General features: G+C 41.8%; 1 protein-coding gene across 1 annotated transcript in view; it reads right to left on the bottom strand.

Moving 5' to 3' along the window:
- LOC144513768 (RNA-binding protein Musashi homolog 2-like) overlaps positions 1 to 23,629 on the bottom strand; it is a 375,361-nt gene that overhangs the window by 41,740 nt on the left and 309,992 nt on the right. The window contains exon 10 of the mRNA XM_078244953.1: positions 18,850 to 18,924. Coding sequence (XP_078101079.1) covers positions 18,850 to 18,924 — 75 coding nt within the window. The remainder of the gene's footprint in view (positions 1 to 18,849; positions 18,925 to 23,629) is intronic.

The following is a 23,629-nucleotide window of genomic DNA, read 5'->3' as shown; positions in this document are numbered from 1 at the left end:
TAGCGGTCTCAGTGTGCAAGGTGAATGCTTGTTTGCTTGTCTGTATGTATGTTTGTTTTTTGTATTTCACTTGCCTCATGGAATATTTTCTATGTGTACTCATTTGCGTGTCTGTACATACAGAAGAAGGTATCAGTGAATGTTTGTTTCTTTGAACTGCTTTAATTTATAATTTTTATTTCATCTATTAATTTTATTCTAAAGGTGAAATAAATGAACAAATAAATGAATGAATAAATGAAATCCAGGCACGGCCAGCTGGGAGGAGGCCTCGGGGAAGACCCAGGACTAGGTGGAGGGATTATATCTCCAACGTGGACTGGGAACGCCTCGGGATCCCCCAGTCGGAGCTGGTTAATGTGGCTCGGGAAAGGGAAGTTTGGGGTCCCCTGCTGGAGCTGCTCCCCCCGCTACCCGACATCGGATAAGCCGACGAAGATGGATGGATGGATGGATGGGTTAGGGCTGCAAGATGTTTCCAAAGTCAGTGAGTCTCAATCTATTCTGTTGACTTTCTCTATCTGCATTGTTCTATTGGCCTAGAGGGTGTAGTTTTATAAATCTCAAACTCTGTTTAATGGTTAGAAAACGTGTTGCCGTATAAACCAGCAACTCAATGGCATGTTGGTTTTAAAAAATATTGAGAAGGTATTAAAAATGGTATTGAATTTACCTCCAGGATTTCTGTATATACCCTGGTACTTAAGTTTAAAAAAAAGTAGATTACAGTTGCATTACAGGTTTGCAGCTTTCATTGTATTATGTACATGTCAATCTACATGTGGGAATATTTTTTCTGTGACTTGACATTCAGAACACGGCTGTGTGAATTTTCTACGAGTGCAAATTTTAAAATACAAGTTCAGATTTTTGTTCTGCAAGTTCGTATTTTACAAGTGCTCACATCAAGTCTACAAGCTCTTTCATTTTGCACCACATTTACCTTCATATATTACAGCCACTTCCCAATTTTGGATGGTTGCGTTCAGTTAGTGCATTTGGCTAGTCTTTTTCTGGGTATGCGCTGTACTGTCTGTGATCATGTTTGCATGCAAAACTGAAAACTTCCCAACATTCCCTTTCACAGGACAGAACAAAAACATTTTGACCAGAGGAAATTGTATTTGGAGTCTGCTTAAATAAAAAAAACATCCTCTAATAGATAGCTCTAATGGACCACAGGATTCATGAGGACAGTCACTATATTATTCCAAGAGAATCTGTGTGTATTATCTTACCAGTAAGGTAGAAAGCACTGGAGGTAAAGGATCGTTCTCGGACTGTGTCGGAGGATTTCAATAATTAATGAAGTTACCGTGCTGAGCAATCTGTGTGCATTTCAACTCTCTTAAACTGGAGAATGCAGATGAAGCACACACATCTTTCACCACCTATTTATCATGGACATTTGAACCAACAAACATACATGAAAGGTGTTTTGTGCTGAGTTGTGTTTTCTGAGGAAAGAAGCCACTCAATAGCAACAAATGTGTGTTATAGTGTGTGTCCATTGTCAGTGTCATTTCCCCACTTCCCATTAATTTCTATGGGAGCAGCCGTGCAATGCATTCTGGTAGCGTCGCAGGACTTTGGAGAAGGGGGGTGTCGAGTCGCCCGCTCCTCATTTGCATAAAGTTGGCTGGATTCAACTTTATGCAAATGAGGAGCGGCTAGCTTTGGCTCGCCGCCTCAAAAGCTGACAAAAAATCTTTTAAACTAGCTAATGTGGGTAGCTGTTCAAAGTCTGTGGCTCTTGTGTTGTGTAGCAGGCTGCTGTCTGGCTGTTAGTCCGTGTGACCGTCTGCCCTGCCTTTAATAGAACAGTGAAGTTACTACTTTATGAAGTCTCCGTAGACATAGTACTAATAGTGTAAATGTAAAGAAAGGGGTCGCCATCATGAAACATATAAAATCAAAATTTCTCCTTTAAAGCTTTAGTGCGTAACTTAATTAATAAACGTCCGTAACATTCAAGCCATTGTGAAATTAGTTGCTACTGTTGGGAATAGGTATGGGTACAGATTCAATTACTGGCAAATTATCAAAGATGTATCAATATTAATAAAGTTATGAATATGGGTATTAATAACTTTACCAAATTGACAAACAATCAAAACGGGGCACCACCCTGAAATCAGGGGCCAATAACCGAACTGTAAAACAGTCTCATTAGGTGGTGTTCCCTTTAAAATACAGATCTGAATTAATTTGATTAATCCATCTGGTATCCTTTAAAGGAACAAAAGGAAGGGTGAATTCCAGCACTGACTGTGTTCAACCAGCAATTATTACAACAAATACACAAAATAATCACAACCAACTGCTATTTAAAGTATAGTAGAATTTATTTAACTTCAAAATTATCAATGGCCAATCAACGATTCTTCAATCATCAAAACCTATATACCTTTTACAAACTACACCCAAAAGCAACAACCAAACAGACATGTAGCAGACACGTCTCTGTGTGGGTGCTATGTGTGTATATGTGTGTGTGTGTGTGTGTGTGTGTGTGTGTGTGTGTGTGTGTGTGTGTGTGTGTGTGTGTGTGTGAGAGGAGGAGGGGGGAGGTGACAAGATTGCAAGATCCAAAATGGCAGCCGAGAGGGCTATTTGTAAGCTGAGTACAAAAACACCGAAATGGTAGGAAGCACCGTGAAATTCCAACACGGTGTACAGACAAAGCAAGAGCCCACCACGAGGCACTCCTACGATGCCGAGAGGGCAGTCAGTATAGCCCTGTTACGCTAACGCGTGACTATGGTTGCTGGCTGAGACCAGCTATTCACCGTAGTGTGTGTGTGTGTGTGTGTGTGTGTGTGTGTGTATGTGTGTGTGTGTGTGTGTGTGTGTGTGTGTGTGTGTGTGTGTGTGTGTGTGTGTGTGTGTGGGTGTAAAAGATGAGAGAAGCACATTTAGAGAGAAAGGAAAAGAATCTTGATCTTCAAGGTTCTGACAGTGATCACCCTCTCATTGTGATCACCTTCTCATTCAGTACAGTAACTAACTTCTCCGCAGAGGGAGACTCAAACGCAATGTAGCATTTACGTTTTTTAAACCAGCTACATTCTTTAACACATTCATATCAACAAATGCACCGTGATCAGAGGTGCTGTCACAGAAATAGATTTGACTCGGCGGTCACAATCACAGATTAATAATCAAGGCTTATTGACGCTTATTAATCAAATCACATTAATGTCATAACACAGTTGCAGCATTAGCAGTTATTACATTAATAAACACACATACATGTCTCTGCCCAGAACACTATAAAGCATCTTACTGTGTGCAGTCCATTAAGTTTGTCCGGTGGATTTTTTCCGCGTGGAACAGAAAAACGGGTTAACCATTTGGCCAGTGATTAATGAAACAACTCCACCCGGCCAGGGTGTATGGGGGATGTTTCTCATACTGTGGTGTTGGGCCTATTTATCACATACCAGGGATCATGGATCAGTTTCAATACATCAAAAATACTGGTCATGCTGCCTTATGCTGAAGAGGAAATGCCTTTGAAATGGGTCTTTCAACAAGACAATGACCCAAAACACACCAGTAAGCGAGCAATGTCTTGGTTCCAGATGAACAAGATTGATGTTATGGAGTAGCCAGCCCAATCCCCAGACCTCAATCCAATAGAAAACTTGTGGGGTGACATCAAAAATGCTGTTTCTGAGGCAAAACCCAGTAATGCAGAGGAATTGTGGAATGTAGTTCAATCGTCCCTGGGCTGGAATACCAAGTTAGTCAACTCCATGCAACACAGATGTGAAGCAGTTCTCATGAATAATGGTTATACAACTAAATATAAGTGCAGTGATTCAAAGTAAAGCAAACCCTTGAGACATTTTTCAGTTTATACAGTAAATGTTTGAGTTTGTAAAGAAAAATGCAAATACTGCTATTTTTTTGAACAGCCTATTACTTTTTCTTCACTTTCTGTAAAGGTATAACACAAACGTGATACATTTTGGTTAGGTTTTGATTTGGAATTGAATGTGCAGTGTTCCCAATGCAATGATATTATGGAATTAAAAGCTATTCTAAGGATTTTGAGCATTATTCACTTTTTTAAATCACACTGCTATTATTTTGAACACAACTGTATCTGTAAATGTTTAGCTGTACCTGTGCCTCTAATTTGTAATTCGTATATCATTCATTGAATAGTGCGCATGCGCCCGATGACAGTGGCAGCCTTTTTCAGTAGCTCTGTCTGTTATGTGTCTTTTTAGTCTTTTATAAGTTTTTTTTCTTTGCAAACTTTTTATATTCTAAAAATTTTCCTCGGGATGAATAAAGTATCTATATAGCTATTTGAGACTGTTTTACCGTGCTGTTTTACAAATCTGCAAAAATGCAGCGAGCACATAACTTAAAGGTGCCCTGCCACACAAAACCGTTTTTACTTGTATTTGTTTTAAATATGTTAGGTCCATATGTGTTTGTGTTATGTTGTGAATGTGAAAATGAACTGCTATCTCCTCTGTCAGCTCTAGCCACTGAAAAGAAATAAGCGGAGAAATCAGGCCAATTACAAAAGCTGGTCAGTCTGACGTTGTGTTGAGCTCATTACTATTCATGAGCTCGCCCAGTTGCGCTGGGTAAAGGATGCTGATAGCCAGGTTCTCATTGGCTAGCTGTTAGCCAATCAGAGTCAAGCAGCTTAGCTCGTTGAATATTAATGAGAGCTGACACAAATCAAGCTGAATCTTCCTGCAGGCTTTCTATACAATGCTAGAATTGCTTGAAACAAGGTAACCAAGGCATTTTTTCCACAAAAACTGTTACAGAGTCCATGGTATAACTTCAGACATTACCACAAAGTAATGAAATACGTGTGGCAGGGCACCTTTAAAATGTCACGTGACTCTTCTAACTGTCTAAATGCAGAGTGATTTGTGTCTGTATACTGTATGTGTATCGGTATCTGTGTCTCAGTGATTTGTGTCTGTAAATGTGTAGTTGTGTCTGTGCCTCCAATTTGTAACTCTTAGCATTTTTCAGTGGAAATATGTCAAATATATCAGTGGTTTGTTAATCTCTACCGATTTACGTGGATCCTTTTGAGACTGTTTCACCGTGTCGTGTGCGTCACAACAAAATGTGTAACCTGCAGGGATGACCATTCGCTTTTGTTCCAGAGGTAGAAAATCTAACTCTACTACCAGAATGCACTGCGCCTCACCAGACCAAGAAACGTTCCTGATGTAATGCCATCATTTCCATATTGACACAGAAAGCACTATGGCTGGTAACAAAATCTTGTCTAAGAGTTAAAAGCCATATGTTTTTATAAACATCTGAGACAAGAAATAGGCAGTGCAGTATAATCTTGGTTCATATTTGATCAGCACGGCCTAGTTTTTACATATATAGGTGAATATGACAGTACAGTGTATAAAAGACAGCTCACAGTTCAAGTAAAGGGCTATATCAAGTGAAAGCTAGCTTGTGAGCTAGCTTTTGCAAAAACTAAAAGCTAAGTTTAGACTGACAGGACACCTGTCATGAACATGAAGGAGTCTTTATGAATGTGTATGACTGTTGTCATTAAGTGTCATTCGGTAGAAATTATGACACTTTTAATGCAAAGTTGACATTGTTTGATTTGTTATGTAAACTTGTTACAGCTATCTCTTATCTAGCATATCTATACATTCCTTGACCTTCTGTGATGTTTGTGTGGACTCCTTGGCTACGTTCAGGCTGCAAAAATGGCCAAATTGACCCAAATCCGATTTTCATGCTCATATTTTTTCATGACAGTATGAACAGCCCAAGTCACATGGCATCTGATCTTTTCCAGTTCTGATTTGGGTCACTTTCAAATATGTGGCCAAAATCTGTTACAGGTCAGATTTTAAAAAAATGCGACCTCAGTCTGGACAGTCAGATCGAATTCATGAGACTCTGACGCCACTATAGAGCGACTATAGTCACAATTTTGCGCTTTCCATAGACTTTACATGGCGAAAGATACGTCTATATATCAGAGAATAAATGTTTTGAGGTACATGAACTTACTAATCCAAACACATAAATAGTTGTATTACTCTTGTGTGCATGTAGGTAACTTTTAGGCCGTGCCCAGTTCATACTTCAGTCTGATGCGGGACACATTTAAAAAAATTATGTGGACATCCATCCATCCTTCGATCCATCTTCAACCGCTTATCAGGGGTAGGGTCGCAGAGGCAGCAGCTCCAGCAGGGGACCCCAACTTCCCTTTCAAGGCCAGGGTGGAGATATAATCTCTCCACCTAGTCCTGGGTCTTCCCTGAGGCCTCCTCCCAGCTCAACGTGCCTGAAACACCTCCCTAGGGAGTCACCCAGGGGGCATCCTTACCAGATGCCTGAACCACCTCAAATGGCTTCTTCTTTTGACACAAAGGAGCAGCCGCTCTATTCCGAGTTCCTCACAGATGACTAAGCTTCTCACCCTATCTCTAAGGGAAACGCCAGCCACTCTCCTGAGAAAACCCATTTTGGCTGCTTGTACCTGGGATCTCGTTCTTTCGGTCATGACCCAGTCTTCATGACCATAGGTGAGGGTAGGAATGAAAACTGACTGGTAGATTGAGAGCTTTGCCTTCCAGCTCAGCTCTCTTTTCATCACAACAGTGCGGTAAAGCAAAACTGCTTCCGCTGCGCCCGACCCGGCCAATCTCATGCTCCATTGTCCCCTCACTCGCGAACAAGAACCCTAGGTACTTAAACTCCTTCACTTGGGGGTAAGGACTCATCCCCCACTCGAGGTAGGCACTCCATCGGTTTCCTGCTGAGATCGACGGCCTCAGATTGCGAGGTACTAATTCTCGTCCTAGCTGCTTTACTGCGAACCGATCCAATGAGTGCTGAAGGTCACAGGCCAATGATGCCATCAGAATCACACCGTCCTCAAAAAGCATTGATGAGATCCCCAGCCCACCAAACTACAACCCCTCCCCACCTTGACTATGCCTCGATATCCTGTCCAGGAATACCCCAAACAGTATTGGTGACAAAGCGCAGTCTTGGCAGAGGCCAACACCCACACAGTTCTTGCTTTGGGCATGCAGGGATTGGAAGGCCTTGAAAAGTGACCCCCTCATCCCATACTCCCACAGCACCTCCCACAGTATCTTTGGGGGACTCGGTCATATGCCTTCTCCAGATCCACAAAATATATGTTGACTGGATGGGCATACTCCCAGGCCCCCTCCAGGTTGCTTGCGAGTAAAGAGCTTGTTCGTTGTTCCACGACCAGGACGGAATCTGCATTGTTCCTTTTCAATCTGTGGGGCTGAGCTGAGAAGTGTGATACCCCTGTAATTGGCACACACTCTCTGGTCCCCCTTTTTTCAAACAGGGGAACCACCACCCTGGTCTGCCACTCCTTGGGCACTGTACCAGACTTCCACGCAATGTTAAAAAGGGCATGTCATCCAAGACAGCCCCTCAACACCCAAAGCTTTCAGCATTTCTGGAAATTTCATCAATTTCAGGGGCTTTGCCACTGTGGAGTTGTTTCACTACCTCAGTGACTTCCATCAGGGAAATTGAGGACAATCCTCCGTCAGCCTTCAGCTCTGCCTCTACCTTAGAGAGCATGTTAGTTGGATGTGAACAGTCAGTAAAAACAATCGAAATGAGTAGAAGCAGACAATGACTCAGAAATGGGCTAGAGAGCTACATTGCTCTGAACATCAACAATCATAACAAACTAACAATGCTGTGGGGGTAGCATTCTGGTTCAATGGTTGACTGTTAGTGGAAAATCATTTACAGTAGACAATCTCAATAAGGTGATTTAAATTTTTTATTTCCAAAAATGTGTCAATACATATCCTTTATCAAGGTACTGATCTAAATCTTTGTTTTATTATTTCAATCAGGAGAGACTTCGTTGCAGATATGCAAAGATTTATTGTAAGAATGCATGATATGACATGTACAGTCTTTGGAGATTAGACCCCATCATTATTAAATGATACGATCGTTCCAAGCAGTGGCTCCTAGGCTGTGGAATGTCTTGCCTCAATTTCTATGTTGTGTGAATTCTGTCAAATCTTTTATGAAGCAATTGAGGTTTCTGTTATTCAAGCAGGCTTTTAGTTAGTCGAGGGGTTTTTATAGTTGTCTGTTATGTTTTCTATTTGTATTTTCTTGCATTTTAATTCTTTGTATTGTATTACATTTTATTGTGAAGCACTTTGTGATTTTTATCTATGAAAGGTGCTTTACAAATAAACTTTACTTACTTACTTTTGAACCTGGATATAAATTGTAGCATCTGAAAATATGAGTGAGGATAGCGATAGTGAGACACTTGCTACAGCTGCATTTCTAGTAGTGATGAAATGGCGAAAACGTTTTATTTCTCTAATTCACTGCTTTGTTCTAACACAGCTCCCTCTCTACATTCACTCGTTCGATTGCTTGCTCGCGTTCCTGCTGTGTCATGAATCCTGCCTCCTGAGTTCGTTTTCTGCCTGAGTTCCTGTTTTTGAAATTCTCTCCACCTCTGCCTGGTTGTCTGCTTCACCATCATTATTGGATCTGCATTTACCCGTCAGCCGACTCACTTCCACCCACTGCCTCACCATCTGGACTCACCTGCTTCCACGTACAAAGCCAAATAAATACTCACCTTTTTTTCATTCTACTTACCTTGTCCTTGTCTTCTTTTGGGTTCCTGTCCTAGTGACATGCTGTACAATATACTTCTAACATGTAGTTATTTTGTACACTCAGAAAACTCTTTCTGTCCATTTAAAAGACATGTAGTGTAGGAGGCATTTCTATTAAAGACAGTTGGATTGCTTTCTGTGCTTACAGAAACACATTATTGTGCTACATGAATTCTACTGTTTCTGCACACACTTCCTGTTTGAACATTTTTCATTAGTTTTCCTAAGACTAACTCCTCAATTCAGACCACATGGGCCACTCCTCACATGGGCAGCAGTGGCCCCACAATCCAGCCAGAATTGACCCAGGGGATGCTGACCCGGTTTTGCTGCTCAGGCAGAAAACATCCGCTGGCATGAACAGCAGCTCTCCACGCTTGCTGGAGAACTCCAGGAAACTGCCACCTGCCAAGAGCCAATCCTGGAATCAGCATGGAAATGCCAATTCAGCCAGCCCCTCATCCTCCTTTAGAGCCTGAGTCCCCCTGTCGCCTCTGAAACGCTACGCTGGAGATCCAGGTGTGTGTTGCTTATCCTTGACCATGACAGAGTAGGAGAAACAATCACTGCTTTGTAGTTCCATGAAGCTGTTGTCCGCTGAACTGAGGAAGATGCCTGACTGGGTTACGCCGGGTCATGTGTGAATGAAAGAATGCTTTCAACATCCCAAACGGTCATTACTAGTACCGTCATGCTGTTTGGCCTGACTAATGCCCCAGCAGTCTTCCAGGTTCTAGTTAACAATGTTTTGAGGGTACATGCTTGAAAAGTTTGTCTAGACATTGGCTAGACAATTCCAAAACCAACGAAATGTGCAGTTAGATATTGAAATATATTTTGGAAACAGCAGCCTGACAAAAAAGGACACATCACAATTAGAATGCTATCAAATCGTCCGGACCAATCACAAGAATGGATATAAGAAAAAAATAATAAACCAAATGTCAAACCAAAATACCTGAATCACTTACAGATCACATGTTAATACCAGGCATAGACTGTATATAAGAATGGAATAACAGATCCCGTTGCTCTGGACGGAGACCAGTGAAGGCCTTTAGAAGCACTTTTCCGGTGAGCGCTGAGCGTTGCTGCGCAGCCTCCAACTGAGACCAACGACGTAAATGTGTCTGAAAGTTGTAAGTCTTCTGGTAGCTGTACCAAGAGAAATCTCAATCATTCCCAATCTTGCAGAGACGGAGAGTGTAGGTATATGTAAGGAGATAGCATGGACACAGGCTAATTATTGCTAACTAAAATGCTAGTTAACATTAGTAATTAAACTTAAACAGCTAATGTAAGTCCAAACTGCCTGCAAGCTTCTCCTGTACTATACGGTAATTCCTCTACTATGCAACAGTAAGTCGCGTGGTTATGACACAATCGTTAGCCTATTTTTACAAAAACGTGTACTACGGAGCCATAACATGAGGTAATGGAGCCTTTCATACATTGTCGTGTTTCTTTAGAAATAAACAATGGACAAATAAAGTCTTGAAACGCTTCAGATGTAAAGTTATTCGCTGTCAAAGTGACGTCAAAATGAATGGCAGTCAATGGAATGCTAACGTCGGGTGATCGCTTTGTAGCATAAAAATGGCGCCATAGGAGATTCGAGCTCTGAAGCGAAGCTTACCCCCTTGATACCAGGTAGAGATACCAGGTAGGATTGCTGTGGCCCTGACAATAAATATTTTGTGAGCCTCGGGTGGGTGGATTAAACTAAATGTATTGGTTGTTTTTTTTATTACTTTTGGGTTTGTTTTTTTTCATTTTATTTGGTATAAAATAAGATAAAACGTTATGTATCTAGAGGGAAATTACTGTGCAGTAGATGCCATACAAAGTAGGAAGAGTGCAACTATAAAAGGTCGAAGGTAACAGTAACAACAAGATGCAAATCAAAAATATGTACAATATATACAATGCCAAAATCAGGTTTACATTATGGATCTTAAAAATATAAACAGGTTAACAGTAGGGATCAGTCTAGGTGGATTGCATGTATGTAGAGTATCAGGTAGGTGTAAGAGCACATGGTATACTGTTTGATTTAATTTAATTGCAGTCCTGAAATAATACATCATTTATTGTGAAAGGTGACTAAGGCATGCACAGATTGCTTACTCCTGAAGAGGTCAAAACTCCAGTATAAAGAACACGTTCATTGACAGACCTTTGTTCTGGATACTACAAGTGTTGCTGGAGTTATGACATCTCAGTCTTTTCTTTTCAGTCTCTCTTCTCCATGCACCTTGGACGTAGGTGAGGTAGTGCCAGAAAGCCCTACTCTGCTTCTACAAATTGCTTACTTCCCCATAACTATTATTATCAAGGATAGCCTTCTTCATGAGTAAATAGCCTCTATGGATAAAAACAGTTTCACAGGGAAATGCATGTGTTTGTGACAGACCTCTGGATTTTGGCATTATCTCACTCTCAAAGTGCATCCATCTTCATTTGTGTGATTTGTGATATTTGGAGACAGATATGGAGTGTCTTTTACACTATAAAGCATTGTACAACATCACCTTCAAATTGCTGGATGCACACACACACACACACACACACACACACACACACACACAAACACACACACACACACACACACACACACACCCCAGCTATTTTGGATGCCTCCAGTCTGAGCTAATGGTGCATTTCACACAGATATTTTAAAGGCATTAAGGCACAGTGAGAATCCAATTGGCATCCATCCCTCTACTCAGCAAAACAAGGCTTCTTTTCTCTCCCCCAACCTAGCAGTGAAGGTATAAAAGCCTGTAACATCACACAGACCTTGGAAAGGCAGTGGAAATATGGGTGAAAATGCAGCTGTTAAAAACAAAAGGCCCAAAAGGGCTAAGAGGAAGGACTGCTCTCTGAAGTAGTCACCAGCTGTGCAGGCTCTCCAGGCAATCGGTAACATATGTGAAATAATGTATAGTAACACAGGCAAGACTTCAGGCAAGCTCCTTCTTGGAGTGAAAGAGTTCATCATAAACTGTAGAGGGTGCATTTTAGCAATGAAATGAAAAAACAAAAACAACAAACCACCTTAACAAAAAACATTTATTCCTTAAATGGTGTAATGTTAGTATGAAACATGTCCAAATACACTTCTCAGGAAAGGGGTGCCAGCACTGGGACCTGACCATCACCATAACAATATGTGGCGATACCAGCTTGATCAACATGGGTGTGACCCTGGAAATGCAGATTCCTCTGCATCAGGAGGATTTGCCCCTTTCTCGCTAAGGAGCCGGCCCAGATGCTCATCCAGGCGCTTGTCACCCACCTTAACAACTAGGCTCGTTCGAGATGAACTGCGCCTCGCCTTTAAAGTGGACGAGAGCAGGCGGGAGCAGCTGGGGGCAGTGACAAAAATTCGCTGTCAAGTCGGACAGTTTCCAGCCGATTCCAGCAGCCTTCAGGCTGAACAGGAAGTGACAGAAACACTGTGGTCCGATTTAATAAAATTTTATCAGACCCATATATCAGCTCCTACACTGTCATAATTAAAACAACTGGAGACTGAGTAGCTATTAAAATGCTCTACATGCGATCTGTTGCTGATTTTAATTTTAACAACACACTGTAGATGATCCATAATCTGAACAGATTTAGTCTCTCTGACTTCTAAACGTAAATATCCTTGCCCCTGAATCAGCCACCAGATCTTTGCACGTAGTACAGAATGCCGCTGCCCGTCTGATGTTCGAGACTCTGGTGCTGGCAGTGAAGGGAACTGCACCTTCTTTATCGCTAAACAACTTATGTACTGACCAAGTCTGATCTGTATTTTTCAAATTAGTTGGTGCAACCTGAGTGTTTATTTTGGGGTTGAATAGTTCCCATTTGAGCAAGATAACGGCTAATAACACAAGACAACACAAGTTAAAAGACTCAGAGCACCAGCAATTCTACAATTAGTTGCCGCATGCAAAACGCAATGGAAAAACAGTAAGTAGTACAAGTGATAGTCTCCACGGATCGCTGGAAAAGTTGACCACAGCAAACCAAGTTGCAGTGAAAAGAGAGCTTGAATCTGAACCAAGAAGTGGGAATTCGGCCAGGGGTCTGTGAAAATTTTCAGTTTCATTCATTTAAATTATCATGATACAATTGTTTTTTACAAAAGGCTTCATAGTTCAATGAATATTATTTATTTAATTTATTTATTTAAAATCTAAAAAAGTTCATAGATTACTTTTAGTTGGAACTTAACAGTGGACAATAAGGCCTTCCAAACAAAGCACAGCCATGTGCTTTTCCTTGAACAAAGCAATAGGGCCTTCATGCAGTCCCTGCGGCCTGAGGTGTGTAAACTCCAGAACTTGGGGTGTTACCTTCATGTCACCTTCCAGTTTGAACCAAAACACTGGTTCCTGATTGGCAGGTAGACCCAGGAACTCATCCCTGCCCATGGGTAGATGCTAGATTGGATCCGCTAGATGTGTCGACGTCAAAGGACGTGCCTCATGGCCCGCCTTATTCTGCCTTATTCTGTCTCTGATTGGCTTACCCTGGTATTCTTCTCTATACCTAACCAATCCTCACTCCCTATGCCTAAACCTAACTACTTCGACCATTGTAGCAGATCCGATTCAGGATCTACCCTGCCCATGTGACCTGAGAGATAAAAACAAGCAATAGAACTCTTCTAATTGTTCTTTTCTTAAACTGCGACCTGGCGCTAACAGGACACGTCAAACGTTTGTATTTTAATAAATAGTTTAATTTGCTGGACAAGTGAACTATTTTGGTGTTCCTGTAACACTTTCTGGATCCTTTTTGAAAACTCAAAAAGCCCTATATAATATAGGTGGAATTATGAAAAAAGGCAGCAAAAATGCTTAAATGTTAAGAGATTAAGCTTACCAGTACTTGCTCGTGGTTTTTCTGTGTTATCTTTCGTGCACATTAAAACTTCTTTTTCACATCTGATTCTGACTCTGCGTGAATTTTCTGAGACCTCGTTCTGGGACTTTTTCATACTTTGAAGAGAACTTGAAGAGAAGTTGACAAAGTGCAGCTGGCGATAAGGCACCTATACATCTGGCCTTGGGTTGCGGACCTATATTTTAACAGTAGCTAGATGTACTTTCATTTATTTTGGTTTCCTATTGTAAACGTGTTGCAGGTCAGAATGTCTTGATTCGTTTGTTCTTTTATGCTTACATAACATTAGTTTCTGAGACTTCAACATGGAGCTGAACTGGGCTCTATGTATTATTTGCCAGAAAGATACCTCTGAACCCCTGATATGTCCCTTGCAAACACCTGGGACAAGTGGTGATAAATCTGATGCCTATAGATAATTTCTTGCTAATGTTGAGCAATTCAGGGCGAGTGACAATCTTCCAACCAAACTCTATTTGGGGAATGATGAAACTGCTAGCAATTTTGCTTCACATTCTGCTTCTTGGCACAAACCTTGCCACCTAAAGTTTAACAATTCAAAGCTTATGAAAGCGACAAAGAAGAACGTGCAGAATGCTGTTGAATCTGAAGGGGGAAAGCCAATGAAACGCCAATGACTGGATGTTCGAAAGTGCTTCTTCTGTGAGGATGCCATAGATCAAGGTGCTGTCCATGAAGTATCAACATTTGATACTGACAGGAATATCCGAACCATGATCACTGAACTTAAGGACACAAGGCTTATGACAAGGATAATTGGAGGAGATTTAATTGCAATTGAGGCAAAATACCATTTACCATGCCTTATAAAGCTGAGAAATCGCTACCGTGGACTCGCTAGTAAGAGCGACCAATGTCCAGAAAACATAGATGAAAAAATGAATGAGTCTTGCGCTTTCATTGAACTTCATGACTACGTTGAAAAATTTGTTGATTCTGGAGTCCTTCTCTTTATGCTATCTGAGCTCCACTCTTTGTATGTAAATCGACTTCAGGAACTGGGTGTCAGGAAGCAAGTCAACAAAACCAAATTGAAAAATAATTTGCTTCAACGCTTTCCAGATGCACAAGAACAATTTGATGGAAGGAATACAGTTCTTGTTTTCGAGGAGGGCATGATAAATATGCTAAGGGAAGCTCTGAGGAAGAGAGATTTTGATGAAGACGCTCTCATCCTGGCAAAAGCTGCGAAGATTATTAGAAATATAACATATTAAAAAAAAGCCTAAAGTATCTTATCTCGATGATAATGAATGGCTCCAACTTGAAAGATCAAGAGAAATGTGAGTCTCAGGCTTGCCTCACAATGGGACAAGACATTCTTTATAACACAAAGAAAAGGGCAACACCCACTGTCTCTTCCAATACAAAGAGACAATTGGTTTGTATAAAATGGGCAAAGGACGGGAAAGTAGCCAGAGAGGGCTGTGAAAGATGCCATTCCTCTGGCTGATGTCCCACCACAGGAATGGACAACAGGGGCATTTATAGGACTTGAGTAGATTTGGGGCTTAGCCCATTTAGCCCCATTTAAATAAACTGAATGCAATGCAAAACAGCTTGTTAATTGTTTCATCTATTTATTCTCCTGTAGATCGGCTTTTCTAATTATATCTGAGTCAGCACACGTGTAGCCTATAGGCATCATTTACTCTTCCCTCCTCTTTTGCATCTTTTGTTGAGGAAATAACCTCCTTAAATGTGCATATGATAATTATTCACCTCAATGATACATGAATTTATTTTAGCGAATTAATAAACCCCTGTACTGTAATATTTCAGATGTATTTGAGCAAGATTTCTGCTCATGTTCAAAACTTTGTGCACAATCAAAATATATGTGTTCTCTGAGATTTGGAGGAGTCGTGATATTTTGAGAAAAATAAAGTTATTATAGGCTATTACAAGAATAAAGTCACTATATTTAAGAAAATGATCTACCTGCCCCATAGTCTGCTGTGCATTACGTGATTGCTCTGCTGATATGGTAGATCTCAGACCTTCTGACAGACACAGAGCCCCGTTTGAGACTCTGGTCTCTGAATAAGCTAAAGTTTAGGGAAGTGGCTGTACGCTGCTCTACGTCGGAGACGACACATCTGCCGCAGTATCTCCACAGCAGAGCGCAACCTGAAGCTGCACAGACCATGGAAGGCGCACTGCTCATCTCTAGTTTTACAGCGAGAGTGGACACTAAGCGACGCACAGGTCTGCTTCAGAGCTCCGTGTGTTTGAGTCTGAACCATATGTGCTGCATATTCAACAGAGAGGAAGAAACGAAGTAGCCCATAGGCTACCGACAGCAAAGAAACTTATTCTATATGGTGGATTATTTTTAAGACCTATGTCTATTTTAACAGGCTGTATGCAGTATGTGCAAAGCCAAAGCGCAATGAAATAAGGCAACTTATGATTTCAGGGGTTCACATAGGCTATTGTCTGGTTTCATATTTGTCAGTCAACTTTTCAAAATACATTCGGGGCTACACCCAAAACATTCGGGGCTGAGTCGGCTGACGCTGCGTCTGATGGACAAGTAATCCAAATGCAACTAGCATCACTTCAGCACCACATACTGTCACGACTATATTTTCCAGTCACTACAAAGCCTTGAAGCTGCACTTGGAATTATTCTTGTGTTTGTCACAATGCGTGTCTGCCAGTGCACATAAGTATCTCACAATGCAGCATATAGACACCAACACACAAACAAAAATCAGTAATAAAACCCATGGAAACGCGTTTAAAATGACATGTCTATAGCAAATATACCAAAGCAATACCAACACGGGAGCGTGAAGTGAAATCATTACTGTTGCCATTTACCATCAGCGCTGCGTCTCCCATACACATCACAAGCTACATTTAAGGAAGCACTAAATGGGCTACAGAACAAGGCTGAAAACAGGACAAGGCAATGGAAGAAATTGACTTTGAATCCGACTGAATATAAAGATGCTGTAATAAAACAATTTTAAATGGAGCCAGAAACAGCTGGTAGTATAGAAGTGGCGGAGGCAGAATGAACAGACAGCCTTCACACACACACACACACACACACACACACACACACACACACACACACACACACAGATGAGCTCCTCGCTTTCTCAACAGTCAAATTTTACCCTCTACTGTGAGCCAACTACTCTAAATCCCTCAACACCACGAGGGGTGAGAAAAAAGGCTTTTCACCTTTCATGTCCGAGCACCAAGGTCGTTCTGGTGCAATCAGGAAATCACAGGCAAATAACGGGGAAAAAAGGCAAAATCATTTCACGGGAGGAGCCACGAGATTAAGAGCAAAACCTGAAAATGTGACTCTAAAGCAATCAACTCATTCTTAACAGCGTCCTTATAAAGGCTCCAAGATTAAATGATGCAGGAACGGATAATGCAAGTGTATTGTGCTGCCAAGGCAGACCCACTGATGGCAGAACATAATTGTCATTATAGAGAGACAAATACACTATGCATTATGGTTGTGATTACAGCTACATGCCATCAGTAACACATGTAGCAACCACTGCTGATGAGCAAGGGCAGTCAGAGATATCACAGTTGGAAGAGGCAGAGATTTGACAAGCTGTCTTGGCCAACCCTAGTGGGCCATCAGCTGTGTGTGTGTGTGTGTGTGTGTGTGTGTGTGTGTGTGTGTGTGTGTGTGTGTGTGTGTGTGTGTGTGTGTGTGTAAAGAATGACAGCAGCCTGCTGTGTTCCCTGGTGCGCTGTGGTCTGTGGCCTTGAAGGCAGCACAGTCCTGAGGCCGACATATTTTAATCCTGTTTCCTCTGGCTTTGTCAGATTTCTAATTAATGCGGTCGAAACATGGAGAAGATTCTACTAAGATCCTGGCTACAGGGAGCTCTTTGGCAAGTTTGCACAAGAAGCAAGAGGGTCTTAGGTTTGAACCCAAACGGACCAACGATGGCATGTCTCTGTGGAGTTTGCATGCACTTCCTATACGGGTGCTGTAATTCTACTATACCTGCTGATTGTGGAGATGTCAGAGTGAGCTGTAAAATGTGTCGTAGTATTATGACATCTGTAACACAGAATTAAACTCAACCCAAGGAAATGTAAGGCATTTCAGTAGAGCGAGACAAACACCAGTCTTGCCGACTCTTTCCATTGACCAGAACATACTGGAAGTCTGTGACACAATCAAAGTCCGGGGGGTTACCATCCAGGGTAACTTGAGCGATGGTACAGTCAGGTGGGCCACATGCTGATCTCAGCCGACAAGAAGCTTTTTGCTCTGCGTTGCCTGAACTGGTTTCCATCTGCATAGGCTAAGGGTATGCAGTCCCTGTCTGGCACAGTTCCTTAACTATAGACCAGGCTAAATGGCTGGAAAGTAGCAGAAACAGGCTGATATAATCACATTTGGCCAGAAGCATTCAAGGTACCCAGGGGCTCTTTGCACTCTCATATTGTGGAGCAGAGAGACACACTCAACTTTGTCTTGAATTTGCCAGAATGCAGCTTATGTCCACCTTCAACGCTTCTGCCTGAAACGCTCTGTCTGAGCTCTTGGCTCCCCTTCCCAAAAAGCTCAGTCTGCTCTTATTGGTAAGCTGGCCCACTCTGATGTGATTGGTCAACCAAATTCAAACAAGCTTCCGGGCGGGCTGTGCTTGCTCAGGCTGCACCTATGGGCAGCACATATGAAAAACTGGGCCGGCATTCTCAATCAGTGACATCACTGAGCGAGGCATTTCAGGCATGTAAGGAAAAATGCTTTCTGTGGGAGAGAAAGCTCCATTTGTTTGACGGGAAAAATCCAAAAAAGACTAATAGGGGCTCTTTAAATCAGTCGGCAATAGAGAGCAGCAAATATTTACTTGTATGAACATATGTGATTATTAATAAAATATATGTTCAATTAAAATAATTACACAATAATAAAATAATATTAATAGAAAGTATAATAGTGTTTTATTTTCAAAGCAGTAGCAACACTGTATCACATCAGAAAAATGTATGGTCACATGTTGACAGGGAAATGGCACACCAGCCCACCTCCCACTCTGCCAAATGAAGCATGAAATCAGGCGTGGATTGCTGATAACTCTCTGTCAGTAGCTCTGGCATTTCCCATTTAAAAACTATTTACAGATAGTGAATGGGGAAATAATAGCTCGGTGTCACCTTATCAAATCAAATCAAATTGGGAGAGAAAGGGGGATTGCTGTGTGTGTGTGTGTGTGTGTCTGAAAAAAGGAATCAAACTATTTAAAAGTGAACTTACCTGTGAACTGGTAGCCATAGCTTGGTGCAAAACCAGTGTAGCCTCTGCCGTATGTAGCTACAATGTTAGGATAACCTGAAGAGAAGCCAATATATGAATGTTTAGAAAAGCTCATGAACTTAAACAAATCATAAAAAAATAATGTAAATGGCCACGCCCTATGACGAAAACTTTTTCTTTTAATAACTTTTCATCTTTAAGGTCTTAAGATGGCAGAGACCAAATTTGAAGTTGATCGGATGAAATCTCTAAGAGGAGTTCGTTAAAGTACGAGATGTGGAAATGGCCAAAATCGCACTAATTTCGAACATTCAATTCAAAATGGCGGACTTCCTGTTGGGTTTAGGGTATGGCTGCAATGACATTTTCTGTGCGTCTTGACATGATACATATACATATTCTTTAGGGGGCGCTAGCGAGACATTTCTGCACGGCTATTCCCGAAACCAAATACGTAAATGTCCACCAGACTTGATGCAACAGCCAAGTTTGGTGAGTTTTTGAATATGGTAAGCCCCTCAAAAAGGCAATTCATTTGCCGGGAAAATAATAATAAAGCTGCAAGCAGCGATGGACGGGCCCTCGCTCCTCTGCGTGCGTCGGGGTTACCGGTGGTCACTCGGACACCGCGAATCGTCACCAATGAAAAGGGAACTCCCTGCTGAGTTCAACGATACCTCATACAAGACTCTACATCATATAGTTCATTAACTGTCACAGGGGGCGTGGCCAAAGCATAGGGCTCGGGCAAACCATGACCAATAAATAAGGAAGTCTCTGCTGAGTTCATTGATACCTCACATAACACTACCTTAAACGGGTCACCAGTTATGAAAGGGGGCGTGGCTTAAGCATAGGGGGCGGGCCAAACCATCACCAATAAATAAGGAAGTCTCTGCTGAGTATATTGATACCTCACACACAAGACTCTACTTTAAATGGTTCAAATGGTATGAAAGGGGGCGTGGCCTGTGTAAGTGGGCGTGATTAAAGTATAAGGGGCGGCTCAGTATCAGATGTAGACCACACATTATAAGTTTCATGTGAATCGGATGATGTTTGCCATATAAGGCTTACTTCCTGTTGCCAGTGTGGGGCGCTATGACCAAAAGTCAATATTGGCCTGTATATGTCCTCAGGCCTGGACTCTCGTTGATTGTGGGAAATTTCAAGCAGATGTGACAACGTACACTGTAGTTACAGCCACTTTATCATTCATCGCTAAATGCTCAAAATGTCCGCCACGCCACGCCCACACCATCTGACGAAAAGATTTTCTTTTAATAATTTTTCATCTTTAAGGTGTTGAGACGGTACAGACCAAATTTGAAGTCCATGGGATGAAATCTCTAGGAGGAGTTCGTTAAAGTATAGCACCTTGACTTTTTGGTCTACTTCCTGTTGCCACTAGGGGGCGCTATGACTTTGAGTCAATTTTGTCCAATAAATGTCCTCAGAGTTTGAGTCTTATGAATCATGAAAAGTTTCGAACCAATTGGACAATGTACCCTGAAGTTACACCCACTTCCTGTTTTGATGGCGAAACGCACAAAATGGCCACGGCCACGCCCTATGACGAAAATCTTTAATGTCTTAACAAATTTGAAGTTGATCGGATGAAATCTCTAGGAGGAGTTTGTTAAAGTACGACGTGGAAATGGCCAAAATTGCATTTCGAACTTTGAAATCAAAATGGCGGACTTCCTGTTGGGTTTAGATATGGCTCCAATGACGTTATTTGTACATCTTGACAATGTTACAGTACGTTAAACACACTGCAGGGGCTCAATTTCTGTAACTTTGTAGGGGGCGCTAGCGAGCCATTTTTGTGCGCCTATTCCCGAAACCCCTAAAATACGTACATTTTCACCAGACTTCATGCAACCGCCAATTTTGGTATGTTTTTTGAATATGTTAAGCTCCTCAAAAAGCCAATTACTTTGGTGTAATAATAATAATTCCTTCAGTTTCAATAGGGCCTTCGCCGCTGTCGGCGCTCGGGCCCTAACTATGTGGTCAGGTTGTGCGATTGTGAATGTAAATTTGAAGGGTGAGGCTGACTTGGGGAGAGGAACCTAAAGAGTGGGGTATGCTTGAAACACACTAGTTATTGAAACTGAATGAATTATTAGGGCCCGAGCGCCGACAGCTACGAAGGCCCTATTGGAACTGACGGAATTACTATTATTAGGGCCTGAGCACCAACAGCGGCAAAGGCCCTATTGGAACTGAAGGAATTATAAGTGAATTGGATTTTTGAGGGGCTTAACATATTCAAAGACTCACCAAATTGGTGGTCACATCAAGTCTGGTGAAAATGTATGTATTTTAAGGGTTTCGGGAATAGGCGCACAAAAATGGCTCGCTAGCGCCCCCTACAAAAAAAAAAAAACTGAGCCCCTGCGGTGCGTTTATCGTGGACTCACTGTTACACATATGTAGCATATCAAGACGTAAAAAAAAGTTCATTATAGCCATACCCTAAACCCAACAGGATGTCTGCCATTTTGAATTGAAAGTTCGAAATTAGTGTGATTTTGGCCATTTCCACGTCGTACTTTAACAAACTCCTCCTAGAGATTTCATCCGATCAACTTCAAATTCGGTCTGTGTCATCTTAAGATGTTAAAGATGAAAAGTTATTAAAAGAAAAACTTTTCGTCATAGGGCATGGCCGTGGCGGGGCGGCCATTTTGTGCATTTCGCCACCGAAACAGTGACTGAACTTGACTGTATCTTGACTGTACATCGTCCAACTTGCTCGAAACTTTTCATGATTCATGAGACTGTAACTCTGAGAACATTTACCCAACAAAATTGACTCAAAGTCATAGCGCCCCCTAGTGGCAACAGGAAGTAGGCCTAAAAGTCAATGTGCTATACTTTAACGAACTCCTCCTAGAGATTTCATCCGGTGGACTTCAAACTTGGTCTGTACCATCCCAACACCTTAAAGATGAAAAGTTATTAAAAGAAAAACTTTTCGTCAAACGGTGTGGGCGTGGCATGGCGGCCATTTTGAGTGTTTAGCAATGAACGATAAAGTGGCTGTAACTACAGTGTACATTGTCACATCTGCTTGAATTTTCACACAATCAACAACAGTCCAGGCCTGAGGACATATACAGGCCAAAATTGACTTTTGGCCATAGCGGCCCCCGCTGGCAACAGGAAATCTGTCTTATATGACAAACATCATCCGATTTAAATGAAACTTAGAATGTGTGGTCTACATGTGATACTGAGCCGGCACCTATAATATAACCACGCTCAGTTACTCAGGTCACGCCCCCTTTCATAACATTTGAACCGTTTAAGGTTGACCCTTGTGTGAGGTATCATTGAACTCAGCAGAGACTTCCTTCTTCGTTGGTGATGGTTTGACCCGCCCCCTATGTTTAAGCCACGCCCCCTTTCATAAATGCTGATCCATCTAAGGTAGAGTCTTGTTTGAGGTATCATTGAATTTAGAAGAGATTTCCTTTTTAATTGCTGATGGTTTGACCCTCCCGCTATAATTTAGCCACTCCCCTTTTCACAGCTAATGAACGGTAGTAGTCTTGTGTGAGGTATCGTTAAACTCAGCAGAGAGTTTGTTTTTGATTGCTGATGTTTTGTCCCGCCCCCCTATGCTTAAGCCACGCCCCTTTCATAACTGACCTGTTTAAGGTAGAGTCTTATGTGAGGTATGCTTTGGCCACGCCCCCTTTCACATCTAATGAACTGTATGACGTAGAGTCTTGTGTGAGGTATCATTGAACTCAGCAGGGAGTTCCCTTTTCATTGGTGACGATTTACGGTGTCCGAGTGCCGCGCAAATGCACAGGCACAAGGAGCGGCGACCGCCGGTAACCCTGACGCGTGCAAAGGAGCGAGGGCCCGTCCATCGCTGCATGCAGCTTTAATTATTATTATTATTATTATTTTCTGCAAATGAATTGGCTTTTTGAGGGGCTTAACATATTCAAAAACTCACCAAAATTGGGCGGGCGCATCAATTCTGGTGAAAATGTACGTATTTTAAGGGTTTCGGGAATAGGCGCACAAAAATGGCTTGCTAGCGCCCCCTACAAAACCTAAAAAATTGAGCCCCTGCAGTGCGTTTATCGTAGACTCACGAAACATAGTACGCATATGTAGCATGTCAAGACGTATAAAAAACGTCATTAGAGCCATACCCTGAACCCAACAGGAATGCCGCCATTTTGAATTCAAAGTTCGAAATTAGTGCGATTTTGGCCATTTCCACATGTCGTACTTTAACAACAGGAAGTAAGCCTAAAAGTCAAGGTGCTATACTTTAACAAACTCCTCCTAGAGATTTCATCCGATGGACTTCAAATTTGGTCTGTACCATCTCAACCCCTTAAAGATGAAAAGATATTAAAAGAAAAACTTTTCGTCAAACGGTGTGGGCGTGGCGTGGCGGCCATTTTGAGTGTTTAGCGATGAACAAGAAAGTGGCTGTAACGACAGTGTACATTGTCATATCTCCTTGAAATTCCCCACAATCAACACGAGTCCAGGCCTGAGGACATATACAGGCCAATATTGACTTTTGGTCATAGCGCCCCCCGCTGGCAACAGGAAATCAGCCTTATATGACAAACATCATTCGATTTACATGAAACTTATAATGTGTGGTCTACATGTAATACTGAGCCGTCCCCTATACTTATATTCCGGCCACGCCCCTTGTATAACATTTGAACCGTTTCAGGTAGAGTCTTGTGTGAGGTGTCATTAAACTCAGCAGAGAGTTCCTTATTCATTGGTGATG

This window comes from Sander vitreus, chromosome 3 (genome assembly GCF_031162955.1).
Source record: "Sander vitreus isolate 19-12246 chromosome 3, sanVit1, whole genome shotgun sequence".
In the NCBI taxonomy this organism is placed as follows: domain Eukaryota; kingdom Metazoa; phylum Chordata; class Actinopteri; order Perciformes; family Percidae; genus Sander; species Sander vitreus.
Note: the sequence above shows the minus strand (reverse complement) of the source record. Positions and strands in the feature narration are given on the sequence as shown.